This window comes from Peromyscus leucopus, chromosome 4 (genome assembly GCF_004664715.2).
Source record: "Peromyscus leucopus breed LL Stock chromosome 4, UCI_PerLeu_2.1, whole genome shotgun sequence".
In the NCBI taxonomy this organism is placed as follows: Eukaryota; Metazoa; Chordata; class Mammalia; order Rodentia; family Cricetidae; genus Peromyscus; species Peromyscus leucopus.
In genome coordinates this window covers 87,108,933-87,130,070 of record NC_051066.1, presented here as the reverse complement: position 1 = coordinate 87,130,070, position 21,138 = coordinate 87,108,933, and the positions used below count along the sequence as shown (strand labels likewise).

The 21,138-nt window shown below is 43.0% G+C and overlaps 1 protein-coding gene across 1 annotated transcript in view; it reads left to right on the top strand.

The window, feature by feature from the left end:
- Chrm5 (cholinergic receptor muscarinic 5) overlaps nucleotides 1-12,852 on the top strand; it is a 62,470-nt gene extending 49,618 nt beyond the window's left edge. Inside the window, exon 2 of the mRNA XM_028857253.2 lies at nucleotides 10,948-12,852. Coding sequence (XP_028713086.1) covers nucleotides 11,030-12,628 — 1,599 coding nt within the window. The 5' untranslated portion in view covers nucleotides 10,948-11,029 and the 3' untranslated portion in view covers nucleotides 12,629-12,852. The remainder of the gene's footprint in view (nucleotides 1-10,947) is intronic.
- Nucleotides 12,853-21,138: the final 8,286 nt, after the last annotated feature.

Here is a 21,138-nt window from a genome sequence, read left to right as displayed (position 1 = left end):
GGAATGTAGCTCAGTGGTAGAGCTACATTCGTCTTTGGCACAGGTGAAAAAAGAAAAAAAAAAAAAAAACCACAGAAGCCAAGGTTAATTCTGTCTTAGGGAAGCTACATGAAATAATGAAAGCAAGCTACTGCTGGTGGCACATGTGCCTTTAGTCCCAACACTCAAGAGGCAGGAGGATCTCTGTAAATTCAAGACCAGTCTGGTCTACAGAATGAGTTCCAGGACTACACAGAAATCCTGTCTCAAAAGACCAAAAAATAAAAAAATAGTGAAAGTAAAGGATGAAAATCAGCCTGGCATAAGAAGTGTCACCTTCATCCCCAGTCTTTCATGACCCTTCCTAATAGCCATCTATTGTTTCTAATTGCTCACAGAACTATATATACACAGGCAGTACTGAACTCACAAAGAAGATAATTATATAAACATGATTTCTGCTACAGTGAGCTGAATGCAGTAAGAGGTTCAAGACAAAAGCCAGAAGTAGGCTTTTCATGAGAAGTAGACACCCCAGCTACAGCCTGCTGACTGAACAGGAGCTAATAGGTGGGAAGGGATGGGAGAACCTACGAAGATGAGGGAACCCCTGAAGGTTTGTCAACTTGAGAGCTACACAGTCTTTAAAATGGCTGTCCCTTACAGATCACTTAAAGCTCACCAGTCGCCGCACCCTGTAGATCCCTTCATCAGAACTCAGCAGGCCTACGATGTGAACTACTACACTTGGGTGTGGAACCCAGATTGAAAACACAAAGGTTAGGATGGAGAAAGAGCTCACTTGGGAAAGTGCTGAGCTCAAATCCTCAGCATCAACATGAAAAGCCTGACTGTGTGCCCCGAGGTGAAGACAGGCAAACACCTGGTGCTCATTAGCCAGCCACAGGTTCTGTGACTGTCCCTCTTAGTTTCTTGTTGCTGTCATAAACACCATGAGCAAAAGCAACTTGGGAAAGAAAGAGTTTCTTTCATCTTCCGATTTACAGTCCATCATTACAGGAAGCCACGGAAGGAACTCAAGGCAGGAGTTTGATGTAGAAACCACGGAGAAATCCTGCTTTCTGATTCATTTCCAGGCTCAATTTCAGAGGCCTTTTATTGGCCAGGTGGTGGTGACTTGTGCCTTTAATCTCAGCACTCGAGAGGCAGGAGGATCTCTGTGAGTTCAAGACCAGCCTGGTCTACAGAGCGAGTTCTAGGACAGGCTCCAAAGCTACACAGAGAAACCCTGTCACAGGGAGGGAAAAAAAAACCTTTTATGTGTATGAGTGTTTTGCCTGCATGTATTATGTGCACCACGTGAGTCCCTGGTACCCACAGTCACTCACCAGAAGACTGCTTTGGGTCCCTGGAACTGTAGTGGTGTGAGTCATTGAGTCACCAGGTGGGTGCTGATAATTAAACGTTGGCCTGCTGCAAGAGCAACAAGTGCTCTTAACCGCTGAGCCATCTCTCCAGCCCCTCAGCTACATTCTGTTTCCTATGCAGCCCAGCCCCACATGCCTAAGGATTGTACTGTTCACAGTGGGCTGGCCTTGGCCTCCCACATCCACCAGCAATCTAGAAAATGCTCCCACAGACAGGCCCTAAGGCCAATCTGATGAAGGCCATTCTTCAGTTGAGGATCCCCTGCCATGGTGTGATAACAACCAAGATTACCCATCATAGTGAGAGACCCTGTCTGAAAACCATGAACAAAATGAGTTCTTTTGTAATTGCTTAATACGTAAGCCTTCTGGATAAATATCTAGAGACAAAGGAACAAAATGAGTTCACGTCAACAGTGTCTTTGTAACCCACATTTGCCTTTATTGTGGCCACGTTTACTTGTAAACACGTTTTAATTTTTTGTAGAATTTGACTTATTTTACATTAGTCTTTTCATCGAGTACATGCTGTATTCTCCTGATAAAAAGCTTAGTTCCTTTCCATTTTAAAATTACAAACTGCAGTTTAATAAGATTTCCTATATATGCAAATAAGTTTGTAACCATTTCTTTACAACTTTTTTTTTTCAAAATGTTCTTTCAAAAAACAAAAAGGTGGAGCATGATGAGTGATTGAGGAAGACCCCCCAAAATCAACTGCTGGCCTCCATACTTACCCCACATAAACATTCACACTCAAACATACATAGACTGCACCACACACACAAAAGAAAACACAAACATTAAATAATTTTATGGTCATACACCTAGTAATTAATGGCATGGTTCAAACCCAGGGTTGTCTGGCTTCAAAGTCTGCATATGCTCTTGAGAAATCAGTCTGTAAAAGAGATTGAAGTTCCAGTCAGAGACATTAAATCACTAGGAAAGTTCAGGCCATACTTGTCAGGGTATGACTGGAGATGAGAGCCAAGAAGACAGCTGGGAAAGGGGAAATTTAGAATTTTACATCCAAATGTAAATGGAGAAGTCAGGATCCGAGAAGTAGTGGTGATGCCAACATTTATTGCTTGAATGGACAGTTAGTTGGCTGTGCCATTAATAAAGAGAGAATCAAGAGTTGGGGAGAAGGATGCATCAGGGTAGGCCCACCCAATCACAGTATTTTAACATATATAAAAAACTTCACCCTCATTACCCTCTCATGTACCCTAGTAATAATAGTATTTTTAACATTTAATTCTGTATTTTTGTTATCTCTTTGCCATAACAGTTAACATTTTGTCAGTTAGTGTAATGGATCTGCAGGCAGCAGAGGAGTCTGTGTGCCACACACCTAGAGTAGCTTAAGCAAAGGAGACTTCAGAACCCGCCCCCACAGAGACCCACCTCCTCCAGCAAGGGCACACCTACTCCAACAAAGCCACACCTTCTAATAATACCACTCCCTCTATTCCACCCAGTTCCTCCCATCATCCCTCCCATCTGGATCTACCCCCTTTCTGTCTCATTAGAAAAGAGGCATCTAAGGGATAATAATATCAGATAGAACAAAAATTGACACATCAGACAAACAGAAGAAAAGGAGTCCAAGAAAAGGCACAAGAAATGGACACAGAGACCCACTCATTTGCACACTCAGGAATACCATAAAAACACTAAGCTGGAAGCCATAATGCAAAGGACTTATGGGGTAAAAAGAGAGAAAAAAAATTAAATAAATGTAAATGAAATAAAAATAGAAGGTAAGATAATAATTTTAAAAAACATGACATTATCAGACAAAGAACCTCCAAAGATGCCACTAAGTCCATTTTCTGTTGGCCATCTACGGCTGGGCATGGGGCCTGCGCTTAAGACTAATTTGTTTCCCTTGGAGGAAACTAAACTTTCATTTGCAAGTGCCTATCAATTAGAGATAGCTTCTGGGTTAGGAATGGGGCCATGTGTCCACTTCTCCTTTCAGCTCTTGGACCCCATCTGGTGCAGACTGGTGCAGGCCCTCTGCACGCTGCCTCAGTCTCTGGGTTCACATGTCATCAATCCTGTTGATTTAGAGGGTCTTGTTTCCTTAGTGACTTCATCCCCTCTGGCTCTTACACTCTTCCCGGACCTCTGATGCCCCGAGGGGAGGAATTTGATGGAAACACTCCATTTATGGCTTAGTGTTTATAAGGTCTCTCACTCCCAGCATATTGTCTGGCTGTGGGTCTCTAAATGGGATGCAGATTTAAACAGAGAATTCTCAAAAGAGGAAACTCAAATGGCTGAGAATCACTTAAAGAAAGTTTAACATCCTTAGCCATCAGGGAAGTGCAAATCAAAAGTACTTTGAGATCTCATCCTACACCCGTCAGAATGGCTAAGATCAGTAAAACAAATGACAGCTCATGCTGACAAGGATGTGGAGTAAGGGAAGCATGCATCTATTGCTGGTGGGACTTCAAAATCATACAGCCACGATGGGAATCAGTGTGGCGGCTCCTTGGGAAGATAAGAATCAATCTACTTCAAAATCCAGCTATATAACTCTTGGGCATATACCCAAACGATGCTTCATCCCACCAGAGACACTTGCTCAACCATGTTCATTGCTGCCCTATTTTTTTTTATTTTGTTTTGTTTTTCAAGACAGGGTTTCTCTGTGTAGCCTTGGCTGCTCTGTAAGTTACTCGATAATTCAGGCTGGCCTCAAACTCACAGAGATCTGCCTGCTTCTGCCTCCTGGGAGTGCTGGAATTAAAGATGTGCACAACCACTGCCTGACTACTGTCCTATGTATAATAGCCAGAAACTGGAAACAACCTACATCTCCCTCAACAGATGAATGGATAAATAAAATGTGTTACATTTACACAATGGAATATTACTAAGCCATTAAAAATGAAATCACAAAATTCACAGAAATGGACAGAAATAGAAAAAAAAAAAATCCTGAGTGAGGTAACCCAGACCCAGAAAGACAAATATGGTGTATATTTGCTTATATGTGTACATTGGCTGTTAAGTCAATGATAACGAAGCTACACTCCATAGAACCACAGAGGTTAGGTATAAAGTAAGGGATTGGAGCAGGAGAGGACAGATCGATCTACCTAGGAAAGGGAAGTAGAAGAGATAGCTATGATGGATTGGTGTGGGAGGGGCTAGAATGGGAGGATCAAGTAGGGAGGAGGAGGGGATGAGGAAGGGAATGTGAAAAGAGACAGCCATTTGAATGGTAGTATGGAAAACTAATACACTAGAAACTTCCTAAAATATATGCATTATGAAAGCAATATAAATAGATTTGCCAAATAATGGGGGAGACAGAACCCCAGCCAGACATCTTTTGTTACGAAATGAAGCTTCCAGTGTCTGGAATGGGTTGCACCTAATTGAATTGTTGGACAAAGGGGTTCCATGAAAAAAAAAACCCTAAAACAACCTAAACTATGGCCAAGACAAAAGGTTGCTCTCCACAAACTGATGACAAGGCACTATTGCTGAGGGCAATACCTACACAATTCATTGAACACGGAGGAGTCGAGCTGGTATCTACAGAGAGACCTCACCCCTGCATGCTAGTGTCTTTGGTACAAGCAGGTACTCTGCATGCTACCAAAGGAAAAATATAGACACCAACCCAGCCACAACCTTTGATCTACAATGTGTCCTGCCTGCAAGATAGGCTAGTGCAATGGTGGCACAAAGCCTCTGGGAGTAACCAACCAACATCTGATTTGACTGAAGGCCTATTCCACGAGATGGAACCTGTTACTGACACAGTTTTGATGACCGAGAACCAGAGGCTACTATGGTAAAAACCAAGCACTAGTGTTCTGTTAAAATAACATAGAAATAAAATGACTCCTAATACCATTCTGTTGTACCATAGATCAATGCTTTGTTCAGCCATCATTTGAGAAGCTGCCTTCTCACAGTCATTACTTAAAATAGTTATCTGTCAATTTTTTTTTTTTTTTTTTTTTTTTTTTTTTTTTTTTTTTTTTGGTTTTTCGAGACAGGGTTTCCCTGTGTAGCTTTGCGCCTTTCCTGGAACTCACTTGGTAGCCCAGGCTGGCCTCCAACTCACAGAGATCCGCCTGGCTCTGCTTCCCGAGTGCTGGGATCAAAGGCGTGCGCCACCACTGCCTGGTTGTCAAATTTATATACACAGCTCAACCACATTTCTTTATTGGAAACATCAGTATCCCACGTCACAGAGGATTGCTACAAGTTCCAAGCCAACCTAGTCTTCATAATGAGTTCCAGGACAACCAGGATCAGAGTGAGACCTTGAGGGTTTTTTTATCTTTAAATGTGTAGGGGCATTTTGCCTTCATGCATTGCCTGAAGGGGCCAGAAGAGGGCAACAGATCCCCTGGAACCGGAGTTACAGGTGGTTTTTAGCCACCATGTGAGTACTGGGAATCCAATCCAGATCCTCTGAAAGAGCAGCCAGTGCTCTTAACAGTGGAGACATCTCTCCAGCCCAAAGTGTTATATTAAAAACAAGAGAGAGAACAAGTAGTATAGCCAGGCATGTTAGTGCATGTCTGTAATCTCAACATTAGGAATTCTTATTCCAGCCTGGGTTACATGTCAAGATCCTGTCTCAAAACAAACAAAAATTACTAAGAATAATTATTATGCCTATTTTCAGACAAGACTTGTTTTTGGAAAGTGATTGCAAACATTTATTTAACATTTTGCTCTCGACACTATTTCATGCAATTGACATACATCAGGGGAGTGGTGGTTAGCTGTTTTGTTTTGTTTTTGTTTTAGACAGTGTCTCTGTACATAGCATCAGCTGTCTGAGAACTCACTGTGTAGTATGTAGATCAGGCTGGCCTTGAACTCACAAAAATCAACTACCTCTGCCTCCTGAGTGCTAGGATTAAAGTCAGACACCTGGCTTTGAAGATCTTTTAATCAAGGTAGTGACCATGCTTATCTCACAGAGTTTTTTGTTTTTGTTGTTGTGTTGTATGATCTGGGGGTTAACAATGGGGCCTCCAACACACCCTGTGTCACCGAACTACAGTATCTTCGGCTCTTTATTTTGAGAGAGTTAATCTTGACTGTCAACTTGGTAGAATTTAGAATCACTATGGAAAAAAGTTTGTGGACATGTCCATTGGGAATTATCTAGATTAAGTTCATTGAGGTGAGAAGCCTCACACTGAATGTGGGCAGCACCATTTGCATGTGCTGGAGTCCCAGACTAAATAGAGAAGCAAGATGTGGACCGGTATGCATGCTCTCTGCTTCCTGATTGTGGAGAGCACGTGACCGGCCACCTCCTGATTCTATGTTCCCCCACGCTGGGTTGTGCTCCCTGAAACTGTGGCACAGAACAAACCGTCCCTTCCTTAAGTTGTTTTGTCAGGCATTTCCATGCAGCGATGAGACAGAAATAATTAATACTAACCCAGACAGTGTCTCATTCATTTGTCCAGGCTGGCCTTGAACGCAAAATTCTCCAAGCAGCTGCCTCCCAAGTAGCTGGAATTACATCCTAGCCACCAGGATGGGCCCCTCTATGGTTCTGATGCACAGAGAAAGTGTCAGCAGTGAGGAAAAGGCCACACAAGACCCTCCTGCATTGCAAGGAGCTAAACACCTTTTGTCTGTGTAGAAGGAAGGGGGATTTCTGGTATTGCTTTTTCTTGATAATCCTAGCTTTAATGTATGTCATTGTGTCAGTTTAAAAACCAGTTTTTCCTTAGGGAACGCCTAAGATACCAAAACAAAGTGTCAGTCACACAGGGAGAGCCTTAAGAAAATAAGCTTACCTTTTTGTGTAATTTTAGAATGTTTGACCTATTTTGTTTATTTATTTATTTATTTTTTTTTTTTTGAGAATTTCACACATACATACTATCTATATCCTCCCAACTTGGTGACCTCTTTTTTTTTTAAGAGTCCACAGACTGCAGTTCACGCCGCCCACGCACCGGTGGCGCCATCCACTGTAGCATAGTTGACCATGCAGTGGCCATTCCTTTAAAGAAAACTGACTCTCCCCTAGAAGACGTCAACTGGCAATAGCTTTTCAGTTCGGAGTAGGAGCTCAGGAGCCCCCTCCTATCTCCAGGCTGGAATGTTAACTGGCTTGATCTTGCACTGCTCTGAGTTCAAGAGTCTTGCAAGTTCAAAAGACACTGTTCTGGCCTGGGCCACCCATCAGCCCCCACCACCCACCCACAGAGAGAGAGAGAGAGAGAGAGAGAGAGAGAGAGAGAGAGAGAGAGAGAGAGAGATGCACACACACACACACACACACACACACACACACACACCCCTCTGGCTCTTAGACTCTTTCCAGTCCTATGTTTATAAAAGGAAATCCATTCATTATGTAGTCATTTTCAAAAGGTGGAGTAGCAACAGAGTGTCCCTTGTTGAGATGCAAACTCCTAAGCCTCCCTGCAGCCAGAAGTGTAAGAGTGAGGCCCAGTGATCTGTGAAAGTAAGCTTGCTGGAGCTGTGATGCGTATTCGTGTGGGAGAATCACTGTCATCAGGTCATATTGGAGCTTTCATTTAAACCTCACAGGAAGGCTTCATAAGTCCTGCCCAAGACCACGGAGCTGACAGCTTCTCTACACTTAGAGAAGAAAATATTATTATAGTTCTTTCTTTCTTTCTTCCTTTCTTTCTTTAATTTAAATGGATCTCATTATGTAGCCTCAGCTAGCCTGGAGCTCCCTATATAGACCAGGCTAGCCTTGACCTTACAGAAAGCTACCTGCCTCTGCATCCCAAGTGCTGGGATTAAAGTATTGTGTGTGATGATAAATATAAAGGAAGGCAAAGTGGGTACCTTTCGGCAGGCCCTGCCAAGGTATGACACTAAGCAATCACTCCACGTGCACAGACTTAGTGCAAGAGGTTTATTGGGGGCAGGGGGCAGCTGTGTTGAAGTTGAGACATGAGAGAGGCAGCCTCCCCTCACTCTTGTGGGGCCTCTGCTCCAGTCCTAAGGGATTTGACTCCCTCTTCCGGCCTTCAATGGGCATTGCACACAGGCATGAACATGGTCCACAGACAAGCATGCAGACACAGTCAGTAGCAGTTTCCTCCCACTCTTCTCCTCCTGGTCCCTCTTTCGAATGTTTCACAATGCCTTCCGACCACCACAGCCCGGAACAGCTTGCCAAGATGCATTCTTATCTCCTTGGAACTAAAACCAGGCTCATGTGTCAGTCCTAATCTTACCAGGTTTATCAGCTTTGCTTGACGCAGTGTATCACTGCCTCCTTAAGACATTTTCTTCCTGTTGCCTACAGAAAAAGATACTTTCATTAGGACCGCAAAGATAAATACATAACCCATGCTTTTACGTCCTTTGGGAAGAGTTCGCTAACTGCCAATTCTTCTGGACTTTCAGATTTTCCCATAAACCTAATTGCAGCAGTACTTCCAAGGCTTTTTAATGACATGGCACACATAGAAAAATGATATATTCCCCAAAGTCTGGGAATACTACACAAGACAGAAGGGAAGGGAATCCCCACCCCCACCCCAGGACTGGGAGACAAGCTTCACACAGGAATCCAGTGGCTCCGGTTTGGTCCTCAAGCATACACTGTCTCACCAGCTTTCCTGTCCCACAGCAACAGTGTGATCATTTAATATCCTCGGGAATAGACCTTTCTGTCCCAAGAATTTGGCCCGAAGAAGGCTCAGCTTTCTTCCTGGATGCTCTTTAAAGTTGAACAAGATTAAGTCCTCAATACATGCACTGTTTGATGCTCCAAGGCATCCAAGGCATCTAGCATGCTGGCAAACAGTATTTTTAAAGCGTTGGTTAAAAGCCTGCTGCAGATAATATGATCACTTCAGAGACAACAAGAAGCCATCTCTTTTTTTTCCCCCTGATTTTGAAAAATTAATTAATTAATTGTTTTTCCCAGCCCGTCAGTTTCTCCTCCCTCCCTCCTCTCCTTCCAGTCCCCCTCTCCATCCCTCCCCACCCCCTCCACTATGAGAAGCCATGTCTTAACTGAAATGAGATTTTGAATTGAAACAGCACTTCTCTATGAATCAAAAGAAGTTAGGCCAGGCAGTGATGGCGCATGCCTTTAATCCCAGCACTCAGGAGGCAGAGCCAGGTGGATCTCTGTGAATTCGAGGTCAGCCAGGTCTACAGAGCAAGATCCAGGACAGGCACCAAAACTACACAGAGAAACCCTGTCTCAACAACAACAACAAAGTTAGATGTGTGTTACTTTAAAAGAGCCGTCTTTTTTTTAAAAAAAAGACATGTCAAAACTTTGTTTCTTCACACATTCCTTCAATTGTTCTCCTTGACTTTTAACTCTTTGTGAGCAGGCGTGTTTTAAGCCTGCCCCCTCTGGGCACTACCTCCAATGTTCATTTCAGGTTTCTGTCCTCTGCATTGAAGCCTATCAAACCCACACCCCACCTCTACCCTATCCCCCCAACCCTACCCCAGCCCCACCCTTCATCCCCACCCTACCATCCCTCACCCCGACTCTCCACCCTCCCCATCTCCCAGCCTTTTAAGCAATTCTACCCTTTTCTTTCTCCTTCCTTCCTCTTCTCAACCCCTCTTTAAAAAATTGCCACAAGAGGGCAGCAGTTTCACACATATGCATGATACTCAGGCAGTGAGGCTCATTAAAATACAAACAATAATACACTAGAAAAATAAGAGGACACAAAGTTGGGTGGGTAGGGAGGAGGAATAGATCCAGAAGGGGTTGTGGAAGGGAGTGAATATGATCAAAACACATCATATGAAATTCTCAAAGAACTAATACATTTTTAAAAGAATGTATCATGCCCTGATAAAAATGTTACTGAAAGTCTAGAGATTTCTGTGGAAGAAGAATAATTTCAGTAGGAGGAGAGGAGTGAAGGAGGGCATTGGGGCATGAAGATGACCAAACATTTTTTTACATGTATGAAAATGCCAGAGAATTTTTCATCGAAAAATATCAATTGCAAATTTTTATAACTAAAACCCAATACTTGTTCATTAGGTACAAGAATTTTGCAATGATAAAAACATATACATCTATTACTATATTGTTATCCATTGCAATGATGTGTACATACACACACACACACACATATACATACATATATAGTTGTCCAAAATTTATTTTGCCTTTTACCTTATACTTAACTATTTCAACACTATCAGTAGTAACAATAGTTTGATAATAAATTAAGTCATTTTCTTTCTTTCTTTCTTTCTTTCTTTCTTTCTTTCTTTCTTTCTTTCTTTCTTTCTTTTTGGTTTTTTGAGACAGGGTTTCTCTGTGTAGCTTTGCGCCTTTCCTGGAACTCACTTGGTAGTCCAGGCTGGCCTCGAACTCACAGAGATCCGCCTGGCTCTGCCTCCCGAGTGCTGGGATTAAAGGCGTGTGCCACCACCGCCCAGCCAATTAAGTCATTTTCTAAGAAAAACAAAAAAGGTTCAACAATCCAACATCTTGCTCTGCATATAATTCATATTCTGTTCACAATGATGAATCCCGAAGGGAAAAGAAAATCATGCAGAAATGTGATGAGTGGAGCTGACCTGTTGATATCTCTTCCAGGTACTGGCGGAGAAGAGAGGAAGCAGGACAGAGAGCAGCTCCAAACCTCAGACTAAATCCCAATGTAACTTCTTGAACCAGGATGGAGGGGGAATCTTACCACAATGAAACCACAGTCAACGACACCCCAGTAGATCACCAGGCTTTGGAACGCCATGGGCTATGGGAAGTCATCACTATTGCAAGTGTGACAGCTGTGGTCAGCCTGATGACCATTGTGGGCAATGTCTTGGTCATGATCTCCTTCAAAGTCAACAGTCAGCTCAAGACAGTCAACAACTATTACCTGCTCAGCTTGGCCTGTGCAGACCTCATCATTGGAATCTTCTCCATGAACCTCTACACGACCTACATCCTCATGGGACGCTGGGTTCTCGGGAGTCTGGCTTGCGACCTTTGGCTTGCGTTAGACTATGTTGCCAGCAACGCTTCGGTCATGAACCTTCTGGTGATTAGCTTTGACCGTTACTTTTCCATCACAAGACCACTGACATACCGGGCCAAGCGTACCCCAAAGCGGGCTGGCATCATGATTGGCTTGGCCTGGCTGATCTCCTTCATCCTCTGGGCACCAGCAATTCTTTGCTGGCAGTACTTGGTTGGGAAGCGGACAGTACCACCTGATGAGTGCCAGATCCAATTCCTCTCCGAGCCCACCATTACTTTCGGCACGGCCATCGCCGCCTTCTACATCCCTGTCTCTGTCATGACCATCCTCTACTGCCGGATCTACCGTGAAACAGAGAAGAGAACTAAGGACCTGGCTGACCTCCAGGGTTCTGATTCTGTGGTAGAAGCCAAGAAGAGAAAGCCGGCTCACAGGACCCTGCTCAGATCTTTCTTTAGCTGCCCTAGACCCAGCCTGGCCCAGAGGGAAAGGGATCAGGCCTCCTGGTCATCTTCCCGCAGAAGAACCTCAACAACAGGAAAGCCAGACCAGGCCACTGGCCTAAGTGTTGACTGGGACAAGACTGAGCAAGTCACTACCTGTAGCAGCTACCCCTCCTCAGAGGATGAGGCCAAGCCCACCACTGACCCTGTCTTTCAAGTGGTCTACAAGAATCAGGCTAAGGAAAGCCCGAGGAAGGAATTCAGCACCGAAGAGACAAAGGAAACTTTTGTGACCGCTCAGACTGAAAACAATGACTATGACACTCCCAAATACTTCCTGTCTCCGGCTGCTGCGCACAGACTCAAGAGTCAGAAGTGTGTTGCCTATAAGTTCCAATTGGTGGTAAAAGCTGACGGGACCCAGGAGACTAACAATGGCTGTCGCAAGGTGAAAATCATGCCCTGTACCTTCCCGGTGTCCAAGGACCCTTCAACAAGAGGCCTGGATCCCAACCTCAACCATCAAATGACCAAACGAAAGAGAATGGTCCTAATCAAAGAGAGAAAAGCAGCCCAGACCTTGAGTGCCATTCTCTTGGCCTTCATCATCACATGGACCCCTTACAACATCATGGTCCTGGTTTCCACCTTCTGTGACAAGTGTGTCCCTGTCACCCTGTGGCACTTGGGTTACTGGTTGTGCTATGTCAACAGCACTATCAACCCCATCTGCTATGCTCTCTGCAACAGAACCTTCAGGAAGACCTTTAAGATGCTGCTTCTCTGCCGGTGGAAAAAGAAAAAAGTGGAAGAGAAATTGTATTGGCAAGGGAACAGCAAGCTACCCTGAAAAGTCAGTAACTTCCCTGGAAAGAATAATGGCCACAGTCTGGTTTGCTTGTTTTGAAGAGCATCATCTGCCATTCCGAGTCCCCAAAGACTTGTCCAGGCTCAAGGTCTGTTGTCAAAATGAAGCGTCACGCACACAGCCACTGCTGCCATGTGAAGTGAGTCTTGTCTATTACCAAGGCCACCTGGTGCCACTAGCGTTTGCTGGTGAAGCAGAAAGACAGACTCGGGGTCCTTCTCTGGAAATACACTTGAGTCATTGTGGACAATGACTTTGGGAACTGTTCTGTGAAGAACAGTTGGGGCCAGACTGGGAATCTTCCCCTGGGGCATTCTGTCATAGAGCATTGTGCAATATGTATGTGTCTATATGAAACCAGTGAAAATCAAGGAGAATGTAAGCCCCTGTCACCTCTGGATAAGAGTGGTATTCAACTGGCTTCTAAGAATATCACCCTTCGTAATTTAATCAGCATTTATTATGCAGCTATCATGTGCTTTGTACTGTGGCATGTTTTTCTGTTCATATGCCAAATGATGTTCTTACTCTCCCTTTCCTAACTCTGACAACTCCCATGCCCAGTGAAACCATGGTGATTCCCACAGACCATCCGTCTCTCAGAACCCTGAGTCAAGAAAAGTGCTGACGTTGGCACACTTGCATGCTTGGTTTCCTAGAGGGGCTTCTGTTCTGCTACTAATGATGATCGAGTTTCCAGACAGTTATTTTCATGTTTTACCAATGAGGTAACTCTTTCTCTAAACAAATATTGTGTCTCATTTTTGGTGCCCATTTGGAGTCATTTATGAAGTATGCTGTGTTCTCAGCAGAAACTGATTGTATAACAGCCCTATCTAGTAAGGATTCTCTTCAGGATATTGAATGCTGGGTCTTTTATGTTGTTTTTAGGAGAAGTGCTTTTAATCTCCTCTCAGGACAAACCAGACACAAAACGTGGAAAAACAAATATGATTCCTACCATGCTTTCAATTTTCCTTAAGAGTCTTTGAAGTTCCCAATCCTCCTCATCCAGACCCAGACACGCGCAGATCACTGTCTTGTGTAGGGAAAGAAGTGCTACTTGGGCAAAAGGAAGGGAGTGTTCTTCCTTCCTTCCTTCCTTCCTTCCTTCCTTCCTTCCTTCCTCCCTCCCTTCCTTCTTTCTTCCTCTCTTCCTTCCTTCCTTTCTTCCTCCCTCTCTCCCTTTTTCTTTCTTTCTTTCTTTCTTTCTTTCTTTCTTTCTTTCTTTCTTTCTTTCTTTCTTTCCTTCTTTCTTTCTTATCAGTCTTTCATATTTGAAAGAAATGACTTCCTTGCCCAGTCTATCCCAAGGGACCTAGAAGTGAGAAGCTCAGAAATGCAGAGTTGAGGGTTGAGTGCAGCTGGTTATGCCCTTAAACATGAACACTTTGGCTAGGAGGAGCCCATTGATACATGCACGAAGCACTGGATTCAACCCTCAGCACCAAAGCAAACATTGTTTAAATGTAAGTTTCGTCTTAAAAATTAAGAGTAAAAGCTGGGCGGCATTGGCGCATGCCTTTAATCCCAGCATTTGGGAGGCAGAGCCAGGCAGATCTCTGTGAGTTTGAGGCCAGCCTGGGCTACAGAGCGAGATCCAGGACAGGCACCAAAACTACAAGGAGAAACCCTGTCTCAAAAAAAACAAACAAACAAACAAACAAAAACAAAACAAAAAACTAAGTGTAAGGTATAGTGACATAAAAACAAAAAAGTATTAACATGCATTATGCCCACTCAAATTATTTAAAAACAGAGTTTAACTGAAGTATTTTTTTGTTTTTTGTTTTTGGTTTTTTTTGTTTTGTTTTGTTTTGTTTTTCCAAGACAGGGTTTCTCTGTGTAGTTTTGGTGCTTGTCCTGGATCTCACTTTGTAGACCAGGCTGGCCTTGAACTCACAGAGATCCTAACTGAAGTATTTTTATATAAACAAACTGGAAGCAGAGTGATGCTCAGTAGAGAGTACTTGCCCAGCATGCTCCAAGCCCTGGGCTTGAGCTTTAGAACCAGGAGAGGGGAAAACTGAACCTAAGATGCTTCTTTGATGATTTCAAAAATAAACACATGCACAAGAAATTAAAGGTGTGAAATAAGTTAAATTAATGAAAGATCCACAATAAAAGCTGTGCAGTGCTACATGGAGAGCTGGCAGGTGGAAAGTCCTGTCAGGAACTTTCTAGTCAAATTTGCTATCATTTGACGCTGTGTTAAAGAAATTCTCTACAGGAAACATACCTGTAATCCCAGCACGTGAGTAGTGGAGGCAGCTTTGTCTATAGCAAGATCCTATTTCAAAAAGAAAAAAAAATCTGGATTTCATTTCACTCAGTAGAAGCCAGCTCTCTTTTAACCTCATTTTTTTTTAAAGAGGATGGAAAGAAGAAGAAGAGGAGGAGGAGGAATTAGCCTGGTTTCTTGGGAATTAGATGTGTACCTGAGTTCTCCCTCCAACCCTGGAAGAACAGAGTTACATGCCAAGGAGCCTTTGGGATGGGGAACTCTTGGGTAGGACAAGGCTAATCCACCCAGGCCTCTATTCTAGCCCTGCAGAGACCTGATGTTGAGATGGAGCATGTTTGGTGTACCGTAGTTGTGGAGCCTTTGTGAAGGGCAGGTTGACACCTGCCAAGAATTTAGTAGAAAATACTAATTGGCTCAAATCTGAGACAGAAGTTCCCAGGCCTATGTGATACCAGAAGGGTGTGACTTTATTAAAAAAAACCTGCTCTACCAGCTCTAGATGTACTTGGTTCTTTTCCTTTAAGGCCTTGGCTGCTGGCAGAATTGGAAATCTTTCTATGAAAATGGCATTTTAATCCTGTATTGGGTATTCATCACTCACAATAGAGGGATAACCCAGTTAAAGCAAAGGGACCCAGAACTAGAGTGGAGAGAGTATTGCTCCATGGTCACACAGAATTAGCCTTTTTAACTTATCTTTTGTGAAACTGATTCTTATTGACTTTGAAAAGTAGCCAGGTTTACAGGGCTACTCATGCCCATTAACATAGACAAAGCATACCCTCAAACCGTTAGAGGAAACTAAAGTGTCCTAGAGTCAGGACCTTGAGTGGGGGCCTTCAGAATGCAAAGATTCTATTGTAAACTACAGGTACGGGGTAAGTGCGTGGAGTATGAGCTGACCTGATCCTAGTCTCCTGAGTTCTGTCTGTGAGGAACTACGTTCAGCTTTAACTGGCTATCTATAGGATGATATATGTTGCTAATAATGTGATTTGTTTCTCTTTGGGGCTGTGAATTTGGTGACCCGTCCCGGTTTTCCGTTCATGTTTTGGTTAAACAAAGCATGTTGTCAGCCTTCCTCCTTTGCTCCTCTGGTGAGTGTCCTCTGAGGATGACGCTGCCAGTTCTTTGTGACTGTGAAATCTGTACCTAAACCCCTGGGTGGGGGCTTACAGCTGTCTACTATAAATACCGGAATCACAGCAAAGCATATTGTACTCATGTTGTTCTGGATATTAAAGAAATTTAACCACATAGTGATTCCATGAAAAGTGTTAAAACTGGAGAATGTCCTCTGGTTAGCATGATGGACCCAATCTGTACCAGGGTCTTCCTCAGCTCTGCATGGCCTTCCCTTTGAAGATAGGGTTCACAATATGAAATACACGTCCTTGTTGCTACTTCCTGTGATTTGCCATTCCAGCTACCAATGATCAAATTAAGATTAAACAATGATGATAAAAAAAAAAAGTCTGTGGCTAAAATTCTTCTTTTCTCCTATAGGTCAAGGGTGAGGGACAGACCTGGAAGCCCAGCTCTTCTCGGACAGAGGCCCTGTGCCAAAGGGAACAGTCTCACTTTCTCCCCTCTCATTTCATTACCAATTTGTGATTGTAATTTTCATCTCCTCCATGTCATCTCATCAGTAAAGTTCAAGATCATGCAAGCTCTTCACTAATCTAAGGAAGTCTAGACAGGGAGTGGGTAAATGTGTCAGAAAGGAGCCAGAAGCACATTTTAAAAAGAAGAAATTCTTTTGAATTTTGAACTTATCTAAAAGCTGAAGAAATACTACAAACAACTCTTTACTCTTCATCTATTTCATAAACCCATCACAATGTTGTCCTGTTAGCATGCACCCTCTCAGTGTGCTCTGTGTGCTGGCGCACGATTTTTTTTCTCAACTGTCTTAGAGTAGGCTGTCTCCATGTGTCTATTCGCCTTGGCATGTCTCAGTGTGTGTTTCTCAAGAACAAGGTTACTTTATGTAACCTCTGCACAAAAAACAGAAATCAAGAAATTTGATGTTGCTACAATGTCGTTCTCTGGTCTATAGACTACTCAAGTTTCACGATGTGTACAAATGCTGTCCGTTACACGAATTTCTTTTCCAGTTCAGGATCTAATCTAGGACCAAACAGAACACTGTGCTATAGCCTGCCACGGCCTGTTTAGAACCCTTTAATCTAGAGGAGGGTCTCAGCTTTTCTTCGCCTCTCATTGTGTGTGCATTTTCAGGCCTTCTGCATGCTACGCCAGCAGTCTTCTGTTATCTGCAGATTCAGTCCACGATGGTCTTGCACATTCGTTCCCCTTCTGTTGAGACAGAGTCTGGTTGTTTTGGTACTCATGATTCCAGTCTTAGCTTCTTGAGGGCTGGGACTTTAGGCATTAGCCGCTCCCCATCCCAATTGAATTTCTTTTTAATAAGTAAAATATTAATGTTTGTAAAAGTCAAAACTACAAACAGGTTTACTCCGAGAAGCGTCCCTCTGTCCTCTATTTCTTTTATCCCATTCCATCATTGTGGAGATAATAATCTCTGTTTTTTTCCCTTTGTTTTGTTAACAAAACAAACAACAAAGGCCAGGAGATGGCTCGACAGATACAGTTGCTAGCCTCCAAATCTGAGTTTGATCCCTGGGACCCATGTGGAAGGAGAGAATCAGTTCCTGCAAACTGTCCTCTGATGGCACACAAACAAAGTAAATAAATGTAAAAAGCTTTTAAAAATTCTTATAGCCATTTTTTCAGTGTTTGCATTCATTTTTAAAAATCTTGCATAATTTTGATGTTTTAAGAAAACATCTACCACTTTTCTCTTTCTGTGAAAAATAAAGTTCTGACTTTTCCATAGTGATTACTTCCCAAATACCCATTCCCTAGGGCCCTCAATTTACAAGAGCTGTGTGGACATGAGTGTCTCTATAAAGCAATTCTTTGTTGGGTACTAGGTTCTAGAGTTCTCCATAAAGCTACACATATGGGTTCTAGAGAAGAAGACACATATGTCCCCTCCTGTAGCATCTACCAATGAGCTAAATCTCCAACCCCATGAGTTACATCTTTTTATATTTTGGTTTTGGGTTTTTTTGTTGTTGTTGTTTGTTTTTGTTTTTTCAAAACGGGGTTTCTCTGTGTAGCTCTACCTGCCCTGGAACTCACTCTGTAGACCAGGCTGACCTCGAATTCACAGAGATCCACCTGCCTCTGCCTCCTGAGTACTGGGATTAAAGGCGTGTGTCACCACCGCCTGGTGATTAGTTAGGGTTTTTTATTGCTGTGAAGAGACACCATGATCGTGGCAACTCTTACAAATAAAAACATTTAATTGAGGTGGCTTACAGTTTCAGAGGTTCAGTCCATTATCATCTGGATGGGGAATATGGTAGCATGCAGGCAGATGTGGTGCTGGAGCTGAGAGTCCTACATCTTGACTCAGAGGCAACAGGAAGTCAACTGACTGTCACACTGGGTGAAGCTTGAGATGAGAGATCTCAAAGCCTGCCCCCCACAGTAACACACTTCCACCAACAAGACTGCACCTACACCAATAAGGCCACACCTCCTAATAGTGCCACTCCCTTTGGGGGCCATTTTCTTTCAAACCACCACAAGTTACTATAGAGACAGTAATTGAGCCGGGTGGTGGTGGTGGGGTACACACCTTTAATCACAGCACTGGGAGGCAGAGCCAGGCGGATCTCTGTGAGTTGGAGGCCAACCTGGGCTACAGAGTGAGTTCCAGGAAAGGCACAAAGCAACACAGAGAAACCCTGTCTCAAAAAACAAAAACAAAAACAAAAGAAAGAAAGAGTAATTGATAACAGACAAAAGACCAACTGATATGTTCATGTTAAACTCAGAAAGGTCACAGTCATTATTATCCTCCAAGCGACTGCACTCATCTCACTTAGTAATTCATGAGTTAATGTGTGGGAGTTAGGAATACAACCTTAAATTCATCAGTGCTCAAAAATTAGGCAAAGAAAGCCAAAGCAAAATGAGCCTGGATTTTGCTCTTTGTGTCCGACAATCATGTATACTTACTTAATATCAGTATGCTTCATGGCTATCTATCTGCCAAAAAATCCTAATGCCTTTTTTTATATGGATCCTAAACAAGTCTCAAACTACTAGACACCCACAAGGATGTTCTTATGTTCCTTCTAAGAACAGCTGTCCCAAGAGTGTCATTTTCCCAGTCCTTGACTGTGCTTTTAGGAGCATGATCATCTTGTATAAATGCATCTGCATTGACATCCTAATAGAAGGAAAAGGCATCTTTACCTCTAACACAGAATGATGCAAATACATTCACTTATTCCAAATATCACAAGATGGGGATTGGTACTTATATTTAGCAGTCCTCATGTATCCAAAGATGGAAAAAGCTACCTTTGGTCAAAATCCACAAAGCTATTGACGATGATATGCTAACAATAGGCCAGATTCCCAACTCAGCAGTTTAGTAGATTGCTGTAGAAAACACCACTTGCTGAAAGACAGCAGCAGGAAAGACAGATCAGACTTCCTCTGGTATTTTGAGTACAACTCTCCTCCCTAGAAACCCAGTATTCTATGGATGGACAGTCCTCAGATGGGACCTTTGACACCCAGGAGGTAGGGCCTATTGGGGAGACTAAGAAAAGATGAATTCTTTACCTCAAAAAAACAAACAAACAAACAAACCTGATACTAGATGGCTGGAGAGATGTCTTAGCCATTAAGAGCACTAGCTGCTCTTCCAGAGGATCCAGGTTCAATTCCTAGCACCCACATGGTGGCTTACAACTATCTATAAATCCAGTTCCAGGAGATCTAATGCTCTCTTCTGGTTTCTTCAGGTGCTAGGTGCACAAGCACACATGCAGGCAAAACACCCATTGGAAACAAACAAACAAAAACAACCTAAAGGACCAGGCAAGGTGCAGTTGGTGAAGTTCTGAGAACCTAAATTTAGATCCCCAGCATCTGCTTAAAAGCCAGTGTGCACCTATAACCCCATGACTGGGGAGAGGAAAACAAGAGCATTCCCAGGACTTGTTGGCCAGCCAGTCTAGCCAAACTGGCAAGCTCCAAATTCAGTGAGAACCCCTGTCTCAAAAAACAAGGTGAAAACAAACAAACAAACAAAGAAAAAACAAGGTGAGAGCGATTGAGAAAGAAGGTCCATGTCAATCTCTGGCCTGAACATGCACACACACACACACACACACACATGCATGAACACACATACACAAAATTATATTCAGTTTTGTTTTATATTCACTATACTTTATAAGACAATGGTCAATATAGCAATACATATTGTCTTAGAAAACCAACAAATGAAAAATTACCAGGAATTCGGCCAGCTGGAGATGGCTGCAAAATATCTTAGCATCTACCCTTGAAATCTCATTGTGTACAGAGACACACCTTAAAATTATTATCATATTTTAACTGTATAAAAGAATGTATCGTGATATTTTTATAGAAGCATATAATATACTTTGATCGTACCCACTCCAGTAGCCTCTCTTGTCCCTCTCCTTTTGGTGCCCTTTCACCTGTCAAATAGTCCCTCTATTTTCACTATCTTTTTATTTTAGTATTAGATTCTGTACACGAGAGAAGACACAAGCGTTTTGTTTTTCTGCGTCTGGCGTATTTTTGCTTAACACGATAATCCCTAGTTTGATCCATTCTCCCGCCAGCCACATGGTTTTGTTCATCTTCCTGGCTGATTCAATGCCATTGTGAATAGATAGCACATTTTCTTTATCCATTCATCCACTGATAGACACATCGACTGCTTCTAACACTTGGCTACATGCAGAGTGCTGCAATAAACCTGGAGGTGCTGGTATCCCCAGTGTGTGCACTTTGACCCCTTCAGTTATGTGCATAGAAGGAGCTGACTCGTATGCTGGTTTTATTTTTTGTCCCTTGAGGAACATCTGTAGTGGGTAGCCATTCCAGCTTGGTTCTGGAAGTTCCAACCCCCATTGAGACTCTGGCAACTGTCACGCCTACTGCACAATGCCTGAATTAATTTACACTCCCATTAGTGGTATATAAAGTTTGGTTTCCCCTGCACCTGCACCAGCATCTATAAACACATTTCATTTGAACTCACAGTGCTACTAAGTACCATTTGGCCGTCCTTGAACAGAAAGCATCTGACCATTTAGACTCTTCAAAGAAGAAATCATAAGGCTTCAAGTGACACAGAAAGCTCCCACTCCTAACTAAATATAGA